Source organism: Oculina patagonica, chromosome 10 (assembly GCF_052425735.1).
Source record: "Oculina patagonica isolate OP01 chromosome 10, crgOcupat, whole genome shotgun sequence".
NCBI classification, from domain to species: domain Eukaryota; kingdom Metazoa; phylum Cnidaria; class Anthozoa; order Scleractinia; family Oculinidae; genus Oculina; species Oculina patagonica.
This window is the reverse complement of record NC_135767.1, coordinates 11339900-11362714: the sequence shown is the minus strand read 5'-3', so window position 1 is coordinate 11362714 and position 22815 is coordinate 11339900. Positions and strand designations below refer to the sequence as shown.

Below are 22815 nucleotides of genomic sequence, written 5' to 3'. Positions count from 1 at the left end.
AACACTTAGAAGATTGAAATCCTGAATTGGCATAGTCACTTTCTCAGAAATTTTAAAACGTTTATTCAAATTGAATTAGCATTGATTAGATATTATCTTTTTCTTGGGATTTAAAATGTGTTTGGAAGCGTAGACATTACAGGTTGCGTTTGAAGAAGCTTCTGTATAAGCGGCAAAAGACAAGTTATAAGATTATTATACAAGTTTCAATATTGCGTGATTGTTTTTATAGGCGGCGCGAGATGTTACGAAACTTGTCAATTATGCTACTCTCATATCTCCCTACCCAACGTTTTTTTCAAAATGTCAAAATGAGTCGCTTGTATTGTGTGAGTTAAAGATAAGCCAATGTTTGTCAGCTCTGATCATAACTTGATAGGGAATCTCAGAAACAGAAGTACGTTTGAGACATAACTTTTGCATGTAACAAGAACTTGAAAAGACTCACTAAGCGCCTTGTAGTGTTACGAGTTGTTTACACAAAAAAAGAAGCTTCGAATTCCTGCCGTACTAAACATGAATTGAAAGCAGATAATAATAATGTAAGGAATCGGCAACAAATAATGGCAGTCAAAAGCAAGGTTGACGATTCCCTTTCCAGTTTCCTATACGTTTTGTTTTTACACTGCAGGGAATAGTCAATAATCGACTACTGTGCAATGGCGTTGCTACCTGACCACGCAACCAAGCAATGTGGAAGAAGCTTCAGTCTCATTTTCATTTTCGCAATGTTTTTATCATCCGCGACAAAGTCAGATTATAAAACAGCTCTTTCAGTTAACAACGAACAATATTTAAGCAGCCAAGTTACCTTATAAACAGCTAAGTGTGTAAAGTTCTTTAATAACCGCATGAGAAACACCTCCTCCGAACTAAAATCGAGGAACGTTTCAGTCTGTTAAACATATTAAATCGCGTCCTGAACCAACAAAAAAAACCTGGCTCGGGAGAAACTGGAGCTTGCACCTAAAATAAATGGTTTATTTTACTCGGTTGTGGTTTCTCAGTAGCCCGCAAAATGGAGAAAATGATCTGACCTGGATGCTTTTACTCTGCGTCTTCAATTTTAGCACGACACATAAATTCCCGACTCATGTAAGCAAGGATAGATTCAAAAATACTTACAAGAACCATCCTGCAGCTGCTGTTCTGCAAACGCAAAAGTTTCAAAAACAGAGTCCTCGCTAATGCCTGACCGTACTGTTTTCTGCGAAACTCTAAATCATTGAAGACCACGTTTGCAAAGGTCTCCTCGAAGACCTTCGAAGATCGGTTTTATGGGCTTTGTGACGTCATGTTCAGTATACAATTATGTTTACATCCCTGTAGCTGTGACATTTTCCGTAAAAAGTTCAACGAACGAGAAGGAATACAAGCGAAGAGAACCAGCGAGAATAGGGCAAAAATAACCCTTACTTCAACTGGACAGAGTAAATATACTGTTGTTTCTTTTTTTCGTACTTTTCTAAAGTGACTTTAGTCCAAGAGCAAAATGGTCTGTCTTTGATTCCGAGAAATTTATCGCTTTTTTCCAGGAATCGTAGCAAAAACAGACCACTTTTACCTTCTTTCCATAGTTTTCGCTAAAGAATTAGGATTGAACAAATATCCAAAAATACAGGGAAATTAATGAATATTTCGTTGTCAGCCCAACAGAACGAATCTCATCATTATTTTGTTGATTACCTCTTTCAGCCGATTGCTAAAACACAGAAGTCATATCAAGGAATCACCATTATGTAAAACATACGCAATATTCCACCTATACAAACCTTCGATACCAACATCCTTCCTCAGAGATATGCTTAGGTTTATCAGCATCTTAAAAGAAATTTCTTTCCAATTCAACGGAAAAACTATCTTCAAACACATGGTACCGCAATGGGCACAAAAATGACAGTACCAGTTTTGCCAACATTTTCATGGCCGCGGTTGAAGAAAAATCATTGAACGCCGTCCAATAAAGCCATTCATTTGGAAAAGATACATAAATGATATCTTTTCTCTGGAAATAAACGCGTTAATAGAGCTAGCCAATAACTATCGTCCGACCATATCTGAAATTTCAGATACAGAAATAACTTTTTTTTACAAGGGCGTAAGATTAAAAGGAGAAGTTCACTCCAGAATGGCCATTTATTTTCTTTACGCCAATAAAAAGTTTATACAAAGATATGTTATTCACCAAAATTCCAGCCTCCAACGTGCGCCATAACCCTACGAAATCTTTCCCAAAACTCGACAACTGAACTCCGCCATCTTGGAGCTGGTTATGTTTTGCGCGACGTCAAAGAGCTCAGCCTGAAGTTTGGCGGGAAAATTTAAATACTCAAAACTCCTTGTTTCTTCGTAGTGGATTTTTTTTGTCAAAATGCCTGTTTTAGTCCGGCGGCATAGCTGAAAAATTGTGTCATTTTTGTTACTAATCTCATATTTTCCAGATCAATAGAGATATGCATGGTGATTAACTTCTGCTATAGAACCACTCTCAGGTTTCACCGTATTACCTGTAAATGGTGTTCTAGTTTTTTCTCGCTGAGACCCCCCGCGAAGACGTACGTCATCTTTTAGTAACTCAGGAATGACTCAATCATTTGTGCAAAAAGTGAAAATGTGGTATTAATTTAAACATTTACTTCTAAAAAAATAAATTTTGATGTATTAATGAGCCATTCATACAAACAAATACAAAAACTAGTGTATAATTATGCGTGCAAAAATTGTATGCAAATTTGTTACTTGCCGGTTAATTGTCTTCCTTTGCCCGTGTTTTGGCAATATTATTTTCGCAGTGGCATTTTAGCACAGGCAAAAGGGAAAATTGTTAACGGATTTTCAGTGACCAGCTGGTATTACTGGGCCGTTGTTTAAACTTTTTTTTTGCCAAGAACATACAAGCGAGAATAGTGAATTTCCAGCAAACTCGAAACTGAGCAACCGCGGTGCTGGATATTTCACCCTTGAAAAGGATTTGCAGAGTTTTATGAGACTAAAGAACTTCACATAGACTTACCAGAGCCAGATGCAGGAGAGAGAATTGCTGAGACGCGTTTGAGGCACAATGCCTCATGGGCTAAGTCATACCACGTACTACAATTTTTATTGCGAGAACTTAGTTTCGCGAAAATGGAAGGGGAATATTTCGATTTGCCGGACTTACCGTACTTTGGCCAAAAAATACGTTAAAAACCTAAAAATAAAATAATTAAAAAATCTTTAAAAATAAATTTTTCGCGGGTCGCGGGATCTTTTTAAAATTTCGCGATTTGCGAAAATCGCGAAAATTAAGTCCTGCAAACATAAGTATCAATAAGGTAGTAAAACACTACCAAATTCAAAACGCTTAACCAGGTGATATTGAAAAGCGCTCGAGATGTGGTATTGCTAGTACGATTGTAGGACAGAAAATGCTGTTTCTTTTAGGGGGGGCAGGCCACTTAGGGGAAACGAATATTTCGTGCAAGCACCATGTAAGTCCGGGACAAACTGTGGTTATTGCTTGCGATCAGCCGCTCTTTGCTTTAGCAAAAACAGTCGAGTGGGCTCAGAAGAATCGTACATAGGAAGATAAGCTGGAAGTCATGCTTGGTGGTCTTCACATCGAGCAGGCGGCATTAAAGGCTTTCGGGACCTGGCTCGCTGGCAGTGGATGGGTTGAAGTTCTGTCACAAGCTAAGATCACTACAGCAGGAAAAGAGCGGAATCGCTTCTCAACTGTGCACATATTACGCGCACTAGGTGCTCTCTTAAGGAATCTGCAGCAAGTTTTTTTTATTCTTCAGAAACAGGAATGCAGGAAGTATGTGAAATCTGTTCAGAAGGGAAAAGAACCTGATTCGATTTGCACATGGAGAAGTAAGAAAGAAACCGCGATCCCTATACAAATTGAACTTATCCAAGAGGACGGCGGGGAGAATCCAAGTGTGTTGCTAAAGTGGATGGTATCTGGACCTGAACTAGCGAGGTTGGTCCTCAGACAGTTTGAACATAGTGACGGAGACAAGCACCCACATGCTGCCCCATCACGAGTACTTTTAGCCTGCGTTGCAGACGAAACTAAACCTCGGTATACTATACCGAGGTTTTGTGACACGTCCGGCTGCGACGCAGGCTAGAGTACTTTCAATGCAAGTTAAACAAGGTTCAAGGATCATTTCAGACCCCTGGTGTCAAAAATATAATAGAGGGGCTGGGCAATCTTTTGAGGAGACCAGTCAATTTGATCTAGGAAAGAAACAGCCGAAATTAAAGTCCCCTCCCGAGCAGATTGTCCATTGTTTACCAAACTAAAGGCAATAGTTGTTGCCAGTATCGCGGAGGCAACCTCGATAATCAACATCTTTATCTGAAAGAGGGACCAAGGTATCGCAGCCAGAAGAATGGGACTGGACGTTCAGCGAGAAGACATGGCGACGGATACGGCGCGCGCACACTGCCTGACGCAGCAATGTTCTGTCAAGAGTTCGCCCTATGTGGCTGCAAGACCAGCTGGAGCAACAATAGATGCGAGTGCTGTAAAAGGCTAATTTGCCTTGCACTTCACTGTGTCTGTGCGTGTCATAAAAAATGTTTAAGATAATAGTTTCCAGACATCATTTTGATCTAGAAAAACACAATATCTATAGCTATGTGTATGTCACTAGAGCCGCTAGCGGTGATAAGCTATATCAAGTCAGCAGTTATCTAGGTTGCTATATTAACACATGGCAAATTTCAACATTGTACCTCTAAAGAGAAGTATTAAACACAAAAAACAACACAACAACAAAACACAACACTTCATTTGCACCCTAAATTAAATTAGAATTTTAATACAAGATGAATAAAAATAAGATAGGACTAAGATAACAAAAGACAGCAACACAGAGACACACAGACAAAAAATAAGAAGTTTGCTTATATTATAATTTAGTGAAAATAAGCTGGAAAATGGAGTATAATTATGGACAGATTAACTAACAGAAAAAAGGAATTAAAGTGTGAATGATGAGTGATTTGTTGTTCAATTTCCTGATCTGAACTTGCAAACAATGTATAACTTGCATAATTAAGATGCGGTAACCATGGCGATGGCATTTTATTCCGTTGTACATCTCGGCAGGGCCGCTCTTGGCCATCCCTACACGCAAACATATCTATATCTCCCCTTAAACATGCAGAAAATTGCTTCCCACAGGTAGCTCATTTAAATGCAGTTTCCATGGAAACAGCATCTCTGTCAAGGTGGTTCTATAGCTTAAAATGTTTACTTCGATAGTCTTTCGCTGGGTGCAAAATTTCAGCCTGGTAACAAGAAGTGCACAATTCAGCCGAAATTTTGAGCTATGCCGCCGGACTATTTGTGCATCTCCATTTCGCTCAAACAGAGGTCCAAAACCCCTGGTAGAGTGGTAGGGGCTCGTTTCTTTACCACGGCAGCGACGGCAGAACTGCCTTCCACCGTCGCTTTGCTCGCGCGCGCGATTTCTCGCTCTCCTCGACTGACTAGAACGCCAAGCTACGCTGGCTAGTCTCCTACTCGTTTCGCAAACTCTGCCCCAAAATCAAGTTTTCCCAATTTGGAACTAACGAGGCTATAACATCGCCGTTAAGTGCAATCTACCAAATAAAAGATCACATTCATAGTCTTTCATCATTTGTGTATGTCTCTGTAAAATTTGAGCTTAATCGCACCCATAACAGCCGAGAAATAAGCGTTTTAAAAGATGCAGGTCAAGCAAAATTTCGCTTCATGAATTTATTCATGTTGTAGGTGTGCCCCGCGACCTTAACCCATCATGGATCTCTGGGACCGGGGGGACTTTGAAAGCCCCTCCCCCCTAAGTAACTTCCAGAATATTTAAGCAATCACAATGAAACTTATAAGATATATAGTACGTCCGAACATCTATATTTTGGTATACGTCACGTGGGGTGATGACGTCACATCACGTGACAGCTACACCATGATGTCGAAGCAGCCGCCATCTGGATTTCAAATGTTTTCCAAAACGCCAGAAAACCAACCAAAATTACTGCAAAGTACTCCAAAATAATAAAACTGTGCTTAAAAACCGTACAAGAGTAAAAATAAGTGCATTAAAGTTAATTTTCATTAATAGAAACACGAAAATTACAAATTTGGGAAAACATGCCTGTCAAAATGTCGCTTCCATGTTGATGTCAAGTTCCTGACATAACACCTCATCGCACCAAATTATTCCCAGATAAATTTTAAAGAAACTCGCAAAGTTGGAAAGCGTTCCGTTGAATCTTGAAAAAGTTATAAGCGTTCAAAGTCAGCGCGGGCCTCAAAAGCCCCCCCCCCCCCCCTCCCCACAATTAACAGTGGCAACATACCAGAAATGACAGCCGAGAAAACAAAGACAATATAGGACGTATATCACGAACGGTTTTCAATTAAAAAAAGGTTCGCGTACGACACATAGCTCCCTTTGCACTTTTGTTTTGCGGATTTTTCTTTGCACTGGAAAATGAAAAAGAAGATATATTAGCTTAAGGTAAACCAACAGTTTTACACCTAAAAAGAGAACCTCAGAGACTAAAGAGCATTAAAAACAGAATTAAGAAAGAGAACTGCTCTTGAAGATTCCAAGAAACCTGAGTCTCTAAAATGTGCTCCGGATCAATGTTTACTGGAAAAAGTAACATGTTTAGCTATCGAATGTAAGTTAAATTCAGATTTTTGTATCTTTGTAAAAGTCATAATGAGACAGATTTTAAAGCAAACCTAAATTTAATGATGGCCATAGACCCCTGAATGTGTGCTCTTTGGTATTTATATGTTTACATGGACGTTCTGCATTCCGCACTGACAAAAAGCTTCGATTCCTTCAATTTACTTATTTTCTTGGTAAATATCATTAAATAATAATAATGGATTGATGTGTGGATCGAGAGAAAGAACTCAGAAAAAAATTCCGAGTTCACAGATGGGACTCGAACCCACGACCTTCCGTACACTAGTCGGACGCTCTAACCACTGAGCTACTGAGAGTGCTGTTTTTTGCCTCCGATGTTTCTCAGTTTGTTTTCTACTGGTAGTCAAAAACACAGTTATGACACAAGAATAGCCAAGTGTTATCGACCACATCACTGTCGTACAAATCTAAAGCAGTTTACAATACTTTTCCAGGGTCCTAAAATTTGGAATTCTCTGTCAGAATCGATCACTGGTTTGAGTAGCTTCTCTTCTTTTAAAGAAAATAAAAAATGATTACATTTTTAATGAAATGAGTCTGAAGTTGGCCTAACTGTACATTCACAGCAAAATTACTAACGTATTGCTAACCCGAGGTGGCCTCCCCTATAAGCCTGGTGGTTTCCTGGAGGTCTCCTCGCCCTATCTACTTAAGCTATTTTGTACTTATTAATTTCAAAAGTGGCAAATAAATGATGACGATGATGATGATGATGATGATAATTTTCCTGAAAATTAAAAATCATACTGCTGACATTGGATTTTTAATACACTCAAAATAATACCATTGGCGAACCTGATCAGTTAGGGTGGATTTACAAATTTTCGCCCTACTGATTACAAAATTGAATAGTATATTTTATACGGGAGAGTTGAAAACACTGACCCCCGATCCGCGGACTACCCACTGACCCCCCACTCCGCGGATCACCCTACGGACTACCCTTACGGAGTACCCTATAAAATGAAACGAATTTATGTTTACAAGGAAAAGAGACACAAGAAACCTACCTGTGCCACTTGCACGATCGATCAAAACAGCTGCCATCTTGTTTCCCTCGATCCAGTCCTTCTTGTTACAAACTATCGGCTAGTACTGAAACCAGGAACCCCGGAACGTTGGAACGCCAGAACGCCGGAACGCCGGAACGCCGGAATACTAAAACCCGGAACGGATAAAATATATCTTGTAACCCTTACAAATATAAAGAGCTAACCGTAAACAGGCTAACCGAAGTACAGTACATAGTAGGCTAACCGCAGTGTATAGTAGGCTTAGGGACGGACCATCAGAAAAGTTATAGGGGGGGTGGGGGATTTTCGGCTTGCACGAATTTTTTTTTACGCCCATTGCTTGTGCAGGAATTTTTTTTGCGGGTGTAACCCTTTGCTCGAATTTTTTTTAGGCAAATGCTTTTTTAGACAAATAGTTTTTTAGACCGGATGGCATGTATTGTTGCTTTATACCATGCTTTTGACATGTTTGACAAATGTTGTTTTGTTGATCATTTGCTAAATAGTTTAAATATTTTCCAAAAATGTAGTTATTCATTGATTTAATCCTTTAAGGACTGGTCAATATTAAAGTACTGGGGGGGGTGGGTCGGAGCAATTGGAAAAGCGGCAGCTTGAATTCGAAAGAGCCCACCAAAAGCGATGCCATGATCACAAACCATCTAGGGGGGTCAAAAACCATCAAGGGGGATGGGGGCATGCTCCCCCGAGAAATTTTTATATTTGGGCCTTCTGAAATCGCTAGAAATACACATAGTTAGTAGAGGAGACTGGTTAGGAAACGCGGCGAACTTCAAAGAAGTATGTCTTTGTTTACGAATTTTAACGTCACGTGACATTGACCCTGCACACAACATTTCAAGATGGCGTCCGAATAGTAGTGCGAGTGTTGTACTGATGAATACCACTGGGGATTTTCTTGTAGCTATAACAATTTAAAGTCACTAAAATGACTCACCCCCTATGTTTAAGACCAAAACAACATGACCCACCCCCTTTCTACTCCGGCTCACACCCTCTCCCACCCCCTCCCCCCCACCCCCACACACACTTGCACACTTATTTTAATGCCATGTACTGTTATTTTATACTATGATATACTGATTATTTTCTAAAGGTAAAGGTAAAAGGTAAAGCAACTTTATTTACTCTTTTTTCACCCTATTCACTTGTTAACGGCTATTAACCGAATGTTTTACAAATGTTGGTGAATTTTCCATAACCATCGGCGTATGGAAAGAAATGTTTTGCTTGTCGGGAACCAGACTTAATGTAATTTGCTTTAATGAAACTAGAAGTTGAGCGGTGGAGACGCTTGTCTGTAGGGGGGTCTGGGGGCATGCTCCCCCAGAAAATTTTGAAAATTCTAGGCTCGGAAATGCTATTTTCAGCATTCTCCCTGATATGATTTCGTCGAAAAGTCGATCTCATCAAGTGTAAAATTACAGGTTTTTTCAGTGCTTAATAGGAACTTTCCTTCTGCATGATTTTTTTTTTTCTTTGCCTTCCCCTTTGCACGAATTTTTTTTCTTGGCATTTCGCCTTGCATGAATTTTTTTTTTGCTTTTTCCCCACCCCCCCCCCCCCATCACTTTTCTAATGGTCCGTCCCTTACTATTCGTTCCGGTTAGCCTACTATGCACTCCGGTTAGCCTACTTTCACCTCGGTTAGCCTACTATGTACTTCGGGTAGCCTGTTTACGGTTAGCTCGTTATATTTGTAAGGGTTACACAATATATTTTTTTGCGTTCCAGGTTTTAGTATTCCGGCGTTCCTGCTTTTATTACTAGCCGATGAGGCATACTGGGCACAGGACTGGATCGAGGAAAGCAAGATGGCGGCTGTTTTGATTGATCGTGCAAGTGGCACAGGTAGGTTTCTTGTGTCTCTTTTCCTCGTAAACATAAATTCGTTTCATTTTATAGTGTACTCCGTAGGGTGGTCCGCGGAGTAGTCCGTAGGGTGATCCGCGGAGTGGGGGGTCAGTGGGTAGTCCGCGGATCGGGGGTCAGTGTTTTCAACTCTCCCATTTTATACACCTTTAACTGTTAGGATCAGTTTAGACAAGTTTAGTCGCTGGAGGATAATTTAGTTCCTTCGTAATGATTAGTAAGCATTTTAGTGATCTCCTCGCATAGCACTTTCCACTTCATGCCATGAACATTTTCATCCACTTTATCAGGATGGTAAACACTGAGGGCTTTCACGAGAAGCTTTTTGTAATCTTTGGAATCGGATTCCATTTCTTGCCATTTCTTCATATCGTCAGCGCTCGGTTTCTGCCAAGATGGGTTCTTGGGTGGGTAGTTTATGTACACATATTTAATCAGATCGACAGCGCGGGTTTTGTATTTCCCTATGTCAGCTAGCTCCTCTGTCAATTCCGCCAAGAAAGCAGCTCGAGCTTTTTGTTTCTCTTTTTCATCTCTCTGACGAGCTTCGTCTTGATACTTCTTCAGCGCTGTGGTACAGTCCTTGTACCAGTCCTTGGACGTGAAGACGCGTGGCTTTAGAGACTCTGCAAGCTCAAAGCTGTGAGTAAAGTAAGCTTTAGCTCGAAATGTCATCTTCAGAACCTTGTCGTAGACAACACCCAGACGGCTTTCTGCGATGGCTTCCTGCTCTATCTCCACTTCTCTCGCTAGCACAACAGCTTGCTTGTACCAATCGATCACTTCAAAAATCATAGTCATGTTCAGTTCCTCTTCCTCCTTCAAAGCCACTTGAAGAAGTTGATCTCCTTGCACACGAGCTTGTACTGCTTTAGCCGCGCACGTGTGGTAGAACACGTCCTTCTCTAGGGTTTGAGCCTCTTGCATCATCTTGTGGTTTAAACTTCCGCCATAAATGCGACACAGGCGTTTCACTTCTTCAATAGGTTGATAACAGTCCCTCATGCGTGACAGGCATTTCTTGTAGTCGCCATTCTGTAATTTCGTTGTTCCATCGTGGAAGTAGACTGTAGCCAAATTCATGTGTAGGTCTGGTGCCGCTTCGTTGACTGTGATGATGCGGGCGAGTTTCTCAAGCTGTGTGATCTTTTGATCGGTGTCTTTGAATGCTTCTGCGGCATCGATCACCTCTTGTAAACAGACACTGAGTGTTTCAAACACTTCGCTTCGCCATTCTGGTTCTTTGCATTCTTCGCTGTTATTGTAAGCTGTGCATAACCCCTTGATCGCTTCGTGTAGGTAGAAGATGATCGTTTGAGGTTTCTCGTTTCTCTTGGTGAGCACTTCAGCGATCTTCCATGCCGCTTTGCCAATGTTTTTCGTCGCAGAACATTCGTCTTCACGGTTGACGGATTTGTCTTTGGCTTGATAGTAGAAAGACAGAGCTCGCTCGTAAAAATCCCTCGCTTGCTGCGGTAAAGAATCTATGTCCAAGCGGCTTGCTTGGCGAAAGAACTCATTCCCTTGATTTCTGAGAGTGCTAGAAAGAGACATAACGCCAAATCAATGGTTTAAATCACCGGTTTAAAACTAAATACTGCACTTCCGTGTTGCTATCGCGTTTTTCAGTACAGGTGTACGCTGGGATAGCATCAGTGATTACCGATGCACGTCTTCTTTGACTGTCGTCATTTTTCGGCCGTTATTGGTCATTTACAATTAATCTATTCTAAAGTTAAGTAGTATAAATTGTTTTGGGAAACTGAAGATAGCAACAAATTTTCCTTTGAAGTTTTCTTCTTTGAAACCTGCACGAAACCGTTAGCAGTCTAGAACATAATTTTTACTTTCGGAAATGTTTTAATCCGCAGAGGTTAATACAAGCAATTAACCGATCAATGCGCGAATTTAGAGACCTGTTTACACGAATATAAATTTTTTGACCTAAATCACAATCCAAAATTTCCGTAAAACCCAATACTTTAATAATTATGCATATAATTTTATCACTCTCGTTCTTTTCATGACTGCCGTTCGTGGGCATTACTAAACGGCAAAACACTAAAACACCGAAACGAAACACCCCGTACAGTCACAGGAAAATGTTGAAATGTTGCCGAGACCTGTTGTTGCGATACGTCCCAACATGGCAGAATAGAACGGGCTTATCCAGGTGTAAAAACCTGTGAAACTCGCCATTGACCAGGGTCGTAGTAAAAAAAATATGGCTGAGACAATGTAAATGGTTAAAAGAAAAAACGAAAAAAAAAAACGACTGCATGATGCAAGTGCCTCGGTTTGCCTCAAAGGGGCTATGGTCCTGGTGACGTAAAACAAAGAACCTCTCAACAATACATGTATAAAGCAGGAAATCAATAGCTCCAAACAAAGAAAAATTTCACAAGTTTTTACACCGAGGTTAACCCATGGAACGTGCCACTCCAGCATCCTGCTGGAGTGGCACAGGGGCGCTCGTCGTACCTCTTGAGGGGGTAAAATTTATAGATTGGTACCGCTTGGGGTGCTAAAACCTCAAATGACCGCTGCTAGAGTTGTCGCTGTACCTTTTAGAGGCCCTTTTGGTTACTGACTAAAAAAATGACGGGAAAAGCAACTCTATTTGTTGTAGAAGTAACTTTTATGATTTATAACTATTAAAATTGCCAGTGCCAGTATTTTTTTTATAGAATGGGTACCTCTTAGAGGTGAAAAATGAACTTTAAACCACGCCCACGAAACGGGATTTTGGTACCTTTTAGGGGTCTTCGAAATTTTCCGACGAGCACCCAAGTAATTCAGTATAGGGAAGTCTCTCCGCGACCAGCACGTCCCTTCTACATTTTCTTATATGTTCTCATGTTGTGATTTTTGTCCCTGTTGTATGTAGCTGCAACATAGGGACTCAGGATACCGGCCTGAAAATTGTAACACAATGTTTTTCTTTACTGTTTCGAAGTACTTAGGTCAGAAACCTCCCTTTAGTATCATTGGTCACTTTTCGGCACATACACAAGAGAATATGAGAATTAATAATAAAAATAATCACTGAAGAGAAATTGCTTTGTTCTTTTAACAAATTCTCCCAACTAAAACTATAAGAAAATGTATGGAGATCAGTGAGGAGAATTTGTATGTGGATATCATCAAAGGCTTAAAGGACTGATACTTTAAGCTTGGAGAAAAGGGTCGACCAACTGATTATATTTAATATTTAGAAGAGCCAAAACAGAAACACAATATGCTTTTGCATTCAGTTTAATCCACAAAATCTTTTCACCCCTAACCAATATTCAAACACCTTTATAATAAAGAAGTACAACCAGAGTGACAAACTATTTATCGATCACTGCAACACTACATGTAACTATATACATACTACATCTGGTCAAAAAATAGCTCTGTTGATCAGTAAGTCAAACCACTCTCTTCTTTTAACACAACCAGCATGCCCTAATGCACAGTCTGATTGATTAATAACAGAGAAAATAAGTGAAATATTCTTGTGAACCAAGTTATTCCATACATCTAAGTACAAATAATCTTTATTTTTTCCTGAAAATTGTTTAACTGTGATCGAAATTTCTACACAGCAACACCCCACATGGTTTTGTTCAGTTATATGAAACCAGCATGCAGGGGTGAAGCTAAGATTTGAAATGGGTGGAATTTACTTTGCTTCATGCGGGTAGTATTCAAGGAAAGGGCTTCAAAAGGGGATAGGGTTGTCAAACTACTTCTCTGAAAAGTGTTGGATAATGTAGTTTTTACAAAAAAATGTTTTAGCTAAACCCATTTAGCCCAAAGAGAGATTAAAAAAACCCTGTACTCCCCTTACACAACAGTACATTGACAAGCAACAACATTTGGAGAATAAAGACAATCATGAATTTGTACATATATAATTATTGCCTTGATGCAACTCCAAATTCTTAAAACCTATGTTAAGAAAATGTACAATTATCAGTAGGGAGAATTTATAATGCTTCTGTTCAACCTTTCCAAAACTAAATATTACATGTATATTTACCACCATACAATAAAAGCCATATTTTGAACTTGTCACAAGTCATTACTTTAAGTATACATTGAACATGTCAGTGTGTATGACAATTAATTCATACTTCTACTAACTGAAATATCCCAGGAGCAACGTACCGTAAATACAATTTAATTTATAATTAATACCCTGCTTGCCAATAAATATTTAACCATTAAACTGGTTTAAAAATAACTTATGACACTCATATGGTGCAATTACCACTGGAAATTATTCCAAAAATTAACTGAATATTATTTGGATCTATAGACTGTTACTTAAAATAAATAAAATTGCACGAGGAGGAGAGGAAATGTGTCACCAGATGGGAATTGTTCAATCTCTGTCAACTATAAAAAGTTACTGCTGGTGCAGTACAAAGCAGACAAGAAAAACTATTTCCCCATTCTTTCTATGGCTGTATTTTTTTCTTTTCTCAAAGGTGACTGCCTGGTTTCAATATCACATAAAAATAAGTTCCCATTTGACAGTCTGACACTGCAACATTAGGGTGAAGTGTATCTGTGTGATCAATACCATCCAGTTTTAGCCATAAAAGTTTGTAGCTCATAACGTTCACCTGCATTCTGTTTGAATGGTAAAATTACTTCCTTTCTCAGTACTTTTTCAAACCATACAAGAACTACATATATAATACAGCCAGTATAAGACAGTCAAACAGTAAATTTCATTCAATTTTAAGACCTACTGTATAGCCCCCGTCCTAAAGCTGTTACATGTAACTCAGTATTCTATACTTGTGGAATTGTGCAGGTTTTGTTTCAACAATTTAAATTAACTAAAAAAGAATTCTTGATAATGGTAGATATTCTGACTTTATTATCCCACTAAACAATGGTTTCAGTAATAAAAGGGACGTTTCCTGGCCTAGCTTTCAATCATCCACAAACAAGGCACTTGAGTTCTAAATTTGTATTTAACATCCCAAACATGAGAAATGAAGGATTGGAGCTCTCATCCCTTACACAGCCAAACTTCTTTATCATATCTAACTCACTAGACAACAGTAACAATAGTCCACAATAACATTAGCCATTGTTTTGAAAATAGGGCAAATACGACAACCAAAAAGATTTAACAGTGTTCAAAAAACAAAAAGTGACATTTTTTATGCAGGAAAAGCAAAATCCAATATGGTACCATAATTATATGAATTTTCTTCAGGTTATTAAAGTGGATTTTGAAACATGTACAGTCTGTAAACTCAACATACAGGTACACTTATTTTTTTAATATCAGTCCTCCCCAGGTAAGGCATTTAAGAGAAAATATAATGTTCAATTTTCATTGTCTCATGTACAGTGTACTCATTTCATAATCTGAACAAAGGGAAATAAAAATCAAACTAGTTTAAAAAAAATTTAAACCAAAATAAATTTAACCACTGCACATACGATGTACCATGTACTTTGCACCAAGTTTGCCCCATTTTCAGCACAAGAATCTGTACTGTAGAGAATCTTATTTGATATATATTATTGTGCAAAAGTAATGCAAACAAAATTCGATGAATTTTGTTGAATTTCACAGACTTTAATGAAAATTAGGGAATTATCATTTGAAGTGATATTTTACCAATTGATATTTTGCCACAATTGCATTTTGAGGTCAAATTCTGGACCATATTTACCAGTCCTGAACTTTCATCCAAACAAAGACAAAGAACGAAATCTGATGAAATCAACGGTCAGTATTACTTTCGCACAATAAACTGTTAGATGGACTGATCTTATATTACAAAGGCCTACACTTGAGTTAAAGCAGGCTTATCACCACCTGGTTTAACTTGATTCTGTGGTCTTCCATACAAAAGTACAGCTGAAATAACTAATGCAGCTCCAACTAAGAACTGACCACTGATATGAAAGTCAAAGAGATGAACAGACACTATACATGAAATGATTATTGCGAATGACGTTGCAAAGCCCTTTAGAATGTTGTCGGCATACTTCACCACGACTGCAACCAGTAAACCACCAAACGCCTGCATGAAAATGACGATCCATACCACTGCAGTGTAACCAAACAACATGCCTTTCTCGTCAATCTTGTCACCATCCTTTACACGCATGCCAATCAGGCCAATTATTGTTCCATAGATACCCAGCTGAATATTTCGCAGCCAGACAGATGTTTGTGAGCCCTTCAAGATCTTCTCAAAGTACACACCTTCAACGTTATAAATGAAAAAAAAAAAAAGAAATCAAATTTAATTCTTATTTCATGAAGTTCACTAAACTTTGTTATTCTTAAAAGAATTTGTATTCTTATGACCATCAAAATTTTGGACCTTTTTTTTTCCAGGAGAAATTGATCACTGAAAAATCTGTGATACCTTTTTAAGTGGTAAAGGGTAAAAGTATCTTGCCCAACTTAGAATGCAGCACAATAACACAAACCATAAGGCCACTGTGTCTCCCTCATGAGCATGATATACTGGGCTATAAAATATCAGCTCAAGGCCATACTGGTATGGATCCCATACCTCCTTTACACCCTGGGCTAGAAGACAGTCTGCTTATTTAAAATTTGTCTCCTATTTATAATTTCCTACAATTATTCATAGTAGCATCCACTATCATTATCTTATCTTATCTTTCTTGTAGAAGTTAAAAAATAAAGGGTTCTACTGTACTATAACTATATACTGTAATTAATATACATGTAATTGTCATACAAAACGCACCTGCAAAACCAGAACAAAGACTTGACATAATAACTGCTGCCAAACCAAGCAATGGACTCTGAGACACTTTCTCTTCCTGCACAGTCTCATCTGATGTATTTTCTTTTGCTTGAGATGAAGATCCATTTGTGGGCTGAAGTTGTACAAGGGAGATGCCGGCAAACAGCATGAGGAGTGACAACCACTGGAGTTTGACCAGAGTTTTGTTCAGCATGAAGACAGAAAACAGGGCTGTTGTCAGAATCTTTAATTGGTACGTCACCTTTGAATAAAGAGAAAAACAATGACTTATCGTGATTGAGTTTACTTAATTACAAGTCCTCAGAAGAGTTTATTTACGAGGCCTCAGTCAGTCAGTTTGCCGGTCATTCTAGACCGGTCATGCACATGGTTTAAAATAAATAAAACACCCAAAAAAATTGTTTTACATGTATATTTATTTAAATTTATAACAACTTTATTGCAATATAGTAATAAAAAAGAAATGCATAAGGGTGTCAGCAGGGAGGAACCTAATCCTCAGTCATGTAGAGCGGACCCCCTTAAGAAAATAATAATAATAATTGCATCAATTCTAGATAACAACTTTTTGAACAATATGGAGCAATATAAATGTTTGGCTTAATAGGCTATTACCAGGGCTGCAAATAACAGTCGGTCATCAGACATTGGCCGACCAAAAATTGCTGATGTCTGATGAAATCCCAAGACTAGTGTGGTCAGACATAATGTCCAGACAATTTTTTGATCATAAATCATCTAAGGCAACAATAAATAAAAATCTGTCCAACCACAATTTTGTTTTGTCCGACCAAGATGGTGTCTTAGGAAGTTAGTAGACCATATGTCCTTTCAAGTGAAAAAAAAAATATTTGCAGCCCTGTATTACTATGAAGCTTTATTGTAGATAAGCTGCATCATGAGTTTAGAAAATCAAATTTTGAGAAAATAAAAAGGATTCAGAAAGAATAAAAATAGAGAATAAGTCATATTTGACTGTGTTGTGTTTGTATTTAATCAAGTGTTATTGATATATCAGAGCATCTACAACATTCATACCATAGATTAAACTTCAAAGTCTTACACAAGGCAACTGGTATGTACAAGTAAAATGTCATTTCTATTCAAAAAACATGATGCATTGTTTTTGGGTAGTTTTTGACTCATTTATTTTTGGAGTCAGTATTATGCAGTTCTAACATTTCACAGCGAAGAAAATAACGTACTAGGAGGAATGTTCAGAGCTTGAAAACCAGGCATTTGATATGAGTATGCGAAAGAGCAGAGGGAAAACAATACATATGGTAGATGTTCAAATTTTACATCAGTAAATTAAATTTACTTGTCACTATCACATTTAACAAGAGTATTAATAAGCCATTGGTAAAAAAAATGCAGGCAAAACAGTGAAGAAATGGCAAGTCCTTTTCTACTACTGACTGTTGTATGCAAACAAAGATGATTCAACAAACTTTAAAAGCAACTTATTTTTTAATATTTTGACCAGTCAGAAGCAACATGTGTCCAAGCTAAAATCAGTTTGGCAGGTCAACAAGACCGGCAACTGTTCAAAATTATTTTAATCCCTGAAGAGTGTCTATAAAGAGGGCTTGGACTGTAGTATTTATATTCTGTAACAGTACGAATTAATAAAGAACTGACTTTAAATTATTAAATTATGAATAATTATAATTTTTAATATTTAATTAAATAAATAATTAAAATAGTTATTAATATCATAACTACCTGAAAAGTAGCAGCATCCAGATTTGAAATTGCAACATATTGTAGATTATTTTGTACTGTATAAATTAAGGCTGGAACAGACAGTTTCAGAGTGTCCCACGGCTGGCCGATAATTGACGAGTATAGCAGATGCAGCCAATCCTGAATGTTCCGTTTTTCAGCAAGTATAATCAGCAAACATGCTACTACTTTAAAAATTTCTGCAAAAACCACTGCCGTTGTTGCAATGTACATATCCCCAGGTAGGGTGCGTGAGTATCGTATTGTCAGGATTAAGGATGCATTCTGTATCGTCAAGGTGAAGAGACTGACGTACTTCAGGCTGCACCAGCCAGTCTCTGAATGCAGAAGAAATATGAAAGGTAAAAGTAAAATTAATAATACGAATGGTAATTAGAAGGCTCAACAACATTCAAATTAATTTCTTTTTTAACGTCAGATGCTTTACTAATGTAAACTTATTTTGCTGATTTAGCTATTAACAACTACCGGTAAACTATAATGTGTGCAAAGACTATCTGGAATGGTTAGATTTCCTTCTTTAGCCGTCATTCCTTCTTTGCCGGAGAATTAATTAAAATGGTCCCAAAAAGATGGACTGCTGGCGGCAAATTGGGCTTAGAATATTGTTGTTTCATTTTATCAGGGTAAAAAAAGTACAAACTGGTTGACTGGAAAAAGTAGTTTTTGCATCAGACATGTAAAAGAAACTTTTCATGCCCAGTTGCCCCATGTGCAAGGACTCAAATTAGACATCTGTATTGACTACATTTTTTTAAAAGCAAAACGTTAACCGCTCAACTTTAGGAAAGGATACAAATATATCAGGCAGCAAAGTTTGAGAATTGCATGCCTGAAGGGTAAGCTGGAATTAAGTTTTATAGTTATGCCTGAATTACTTAGGGTAAAGCTACTGTTAGAGTAAAATTACTATGTTAGGTTACTCTGTTAAAATATGGTGACGACTGTTCTGAAGAGGAGTGCTTGCCCCAAGGTTATGTATCAGTCAATTCTGTATCTGGGAATCTCATTAGACAAAACCCCATGGTGTTAAAGATGATTTCCAGTCCGTACTGCGCAGACTCGGGGTTTGTTTACGTTTTTGTTTTGAATTCGTTGAAACGTTACACTTCGGTGACAGCATACATGACGTTTTTTAGTCCGCCATTACAGAGTGATTACAGTTCGTTTCGTTCAAGAAGTTCCGATGAGCTAAAACGTCGGTTTGAAATAGCGTCAAGGTTCTTCTACTCGTTATTATTTGTTCAGCAAGGATATCTGGCGTTAATAATGAAGAAAAAGGTAAGTTTGTCGCGGAATTTTTAGTTTTGCTTGTAAACATTCCCTTTGTGTGGGCTCACATAAACATTGCAGCCGAGATTGCGCAGTACGGACTGGAATTCATCTTTAAGATGTTCCCAAAATCTTACGAATTCCCTTCTTCTATTTCTAACAAAGTGTGGAATTTTTCCATACCCTGGGATAAAGATGCCATGCAATACCCTTGCATTCCCAATCATACCCTCGGTCACCATGACGGCCAACCCCAGGGGGAAGCCAGTGAAGCATAAGTATAATGCACGCCACTGTACATGGACTACATGTACTGCTCTCAAACAGAACTTATATCATGATATAATCCAGAGTATGAACGTTTTATGCTGATTTACACTGTTGGCAATCAAGAAGAAACAAAAATCGAAATGCTCGAGCAGTTATTTTAGGAGAGACGAGGCGTCGTCGAATGCAGGGTTGAAAAATAAACAGTGAAGTATTTAAACACTTCATTGATTTTTGCCACGTAAAATAAAGTCCTTAACCTTTGGAATTAAATTTTCAACACTCCCTTAAAGATCAGTAAGGCGCTGAGCCATACAATAAATTCTTGACCCTTCTCGTGAGCAACTACTTTTCGCAGATATTACGCCGATATCAGGCACAAATAAACTATCCAAAAAAAAAACAAGGAAAAAACAAAATGATCCGTCCGAGTTACGAACGAGACAACAAAGAATGCAAATCTCAACTCGATCGCTTTGAAGTTGCCAACTGGTTTAAAATGCCTGAGATATTAAAATCAAGACACGCAACAAAGAAACGATACAACTTCTTAAAAAGATTTAAAAGTCCACCAACGAAATCACTACATCTTTAGATTAACAAGTGATTTTCAAACTCTTTACCTTCCTTCGACGGCTTCTTCGCCACCATGTTGGTCTCAGGCGCGGGAGATGAGCCCCTGATTCTTGTCGCTGGTCAAAAAAATATTGACGAGGAGCGTGACAGACACGCGGTTGTCACGCGCGAATAATTACAATATAAAACGCGCGAGCGAAAACAGAAAAAAAATATACAAGGATCAAGAAGAGAAGAGTTTCTAATAAGTTGAGAAGTGATTCCTAGGATCAGCACACAACCGAAAGTACATGTTTTTCTTCCCTTTGTTTTTGTATTACCATGACATATTGACATTCTTTCGAGGGTTTCAGGTAACCATGGGGGGGAGCGATTTCTCTGCGCTGGTTAATAAAGTAAACATACGCTGCTCATTCATTCTAAACTTAATACCTGGGCTTAATATGTTTCCAAGCAGTAAAGATGTTATTAGAACGAGTTTATTTATTATTACCAGTAATAAAGAGCAACCTCGTACCCAGGGCCTCTCTCCTCGACGACAAGGGAGAAAAAGGAGAGAGACCCTGGGTACAAGGTTGAATAAAGAGGAGTAACAAACGTCCTGACGTCATCATCTTATAACACGTGACAACCTATACCCGCGTTTCTCCCCAACACTTCACCTTTTCTTCAACTAAGGGCCCAGATTCGCAGATCTAAAAGTGATTTTTTTGAAATGCACCTCAATTGATTAATAAGCACTCATTGCAATAAAATCATAAAAGAGATATTTCTAAATGTAAAGCCGATTAGGGCTTTCCACAAGTTGCTCGGCAACTTTTTGGCAACTTTTCAGGATTCGAGCAACTTTTTCCCCTTCGAGCAACTTTTTTTCCTCTTGAGCAACTTGTTGCATTTTGGGCAATTTCCAGACCGAAGATCTCCGAAGGTTATCCGAGTGTTGTTCTAAGGCAATACCAACGTTTCCGAAGATTTACGAAGTTTGCCGAGGAATTCCGAGGAACATCTGAAGACGTTTCAACTTTCTGCTCTTTCTGCATTAAAACATTACAAAACTCGTCAGCAAACATGACATCATCGATATCTTCATGATTTTTCTCAGTTAAAGAAATCCTTGTTATTTAACAAATTTTCCCCTTAATATGTTATTAAGTTACTTCTTTTGCGGTAAAATTGCATAAAACTGCTTAGAAATCTAACCCTCACAGCGAAATTAGCATATATTTAGAGAAATTATCTTGATTAGAAGCAGCGTTTTGGATTTTTTGGAGCAACTTTCGAGCAACTTTTATTATCAGAAGCAACTTTTTTGGATTTTTGGAGCAACATTTGAGCAACTTTTTGAGAAATTACGGGCAACTTTTTGGGAAATCTCGAGCAACTTGTGGAAAGCCCTAAAGCCGATGACTAGGTCACGAGGACTTTTTGCATAATCATTTTTAATTGTACATAACGAATCTATCCTCGACGTCAAAACTCACTACAAGCCGACCGAGACCTTTCAAAATACACACTATTCCTCTTGCCACTCACCAGGTGTTAAGAGAGGCTTTATCAAAGGAGAAGCTATCAGACTTCTAAGAACAAACTTGATCCTCGGAAAAAAATTTCCAGGAGGCCATGTGTAACTTCAAAACACGACTTGAAGCGCGTGGTTATCCAAAAAGCCTAATTGTAAAAACCTTATCTGAGGTCTCCTTTGCCGAAAGGCATACGGCACTTAAAAAACAAACAAACAAACAAACTAAATGCAAAATAATGCCTTTTGTGACAACGTACCACCCAGGGGTTAAAAATTTAAAACAAATACTGATGCAACATTGGAGTCTAATCCAGAATCAGCCACTGCTGAAAACGATTTACAAAACGCCTCCGATTATATCATACAAAAGAGGTAAAGCGCTCAAAGACATACTCGTCAGGGCAAAACTTTAAGGCTCGTGCGTCGCTTACGTAAAACCACATTAGAGGAGTCTGTGTAGGCCTGTCAATGCCTTTCTTATGTTGTACATGTTGACTTTTTATCATTTTAGCAATCAGCCCTTAAGTTTTATTGCCTATAGCTATATTTGGAAACGGCACATTATTTAATCACAGGTTGTGGTCTTCTTTTGTATTGTATTGTTTTTTATTTTATTTTATTTTTTTTATTATTTCCTCAGCATCACCCGCGATCTCGCCCGCGCTCCCATCATATTCTTCTTCTTCTAGTATTCTTCTTCGTAGAATTGTAATGCTATTGAAACGAACGCTTCACCACAAGCAAGGAACAGTTCGATTTTTTTATCCCCTGTTGCAAGGGCGATGCCACTTTTTTTTTCCCAAACCTAGTGCCAAACCCTCGCCGCCTCAATCAATCAACAGAACTGGGAACGACACGGACGCTCTAGGAGTCTGTGCCTTGCGAATGAGTAGCAAAGGGCAAGAATAACAAAGTCAATTTAGTTTTGTTTTATTATTTTAAAATAAAACAACTGTTTCAGTCATGTATTTGGTCTATCATAAAGTTTAACTCCGTTACTTTTACTTGCGTTACGATTTGCGCGCGCCAAGGCGCGCGAACTTCTACTTGACGTCAATGTG

At 38.4% G+C, this 22815-nt stretch overlaps 2 protein-coding genes and 1 pseudogene across 2 annotated transcripts; 1 reads left to right on the top strand and 2 right to left on the bottom strand.

The window, feature by feature from the left end:
- The first annotated feature begins 311 nt into the window (after positions 1–311).
- On the top strand, positions 312–22167 carry LOC144667233 (uncharacterized; annotated as a pseudogene).
- On the bottom strand, positions 9322–11221 carry LOC144628187 (uncharacterized). Its single transcript, XM_078486250.1, has one exon. The coding sequence runs from the start codon at positions 11159–11161 to the stop codon at positions 9785–9787; it is 1377 nt and encodes a 458-aa protein (XP_078342376.1). The 5' UTR covers positions 11162–11221; the 3' UTR covers positions 9322–9784.
- Positions 12847–20396, bottom strand: LOC144628519 (UDP-galactose translocator-like). The gene is made up of 4 exons (XM_078486635.1): positions 20280–20396; positions 18097–18434; positions 16351–16612; positions 12847–15833 (listed from the first exon to the last, which is right to left on the bottom strand). Exons 1-4 carry the CDS (start codon positions 20305–20307, stop codon positions 15409–15411), a joined length of 1053 nt encoding a protein of 350 aa, XP_078342761.1. The 5' UTR covers positions 20308–20396; the 3' UTR covers positions 12847–15408.
- Positions 22168–22815: the final 648 nt, after the last annotated feature.

What these genes read in the sequence shown, in the direction of transcription:
- LOC144628187 (XM_078486250.1), bottom strand. Translation starts at nt 11,161, where the DNA reads ATGTCTCTTTCTAGCACTCTCAGAAATCAAGGGAATGAGTTCTTTCGC.
- LOC144628519 (XM_078486635.1), bottom strand. Translation starts at nt 20,307, where the DNA reads ATGGTGGCGAAGAAGCCGTCGAAGGAAG. An exon ending in GAAGAAGCCGTCGAAGGAAG is followed by an intron (nt 18,435 to 20,279) that starts GTAAAGAGTTTG and finishes TTCTGCATTCAG; the next exon opens with AGACTGGCTGGTGCAGCCTG. An exon ending in TGGATGCTGCTACTTTTCAG is followed by an intron (nt 16,613 to 18,096) that starts GTAGTTATGATA and finishes CTTTATTCAAAG; the next exon opens with GTGACGTACCAATTAAAGAT.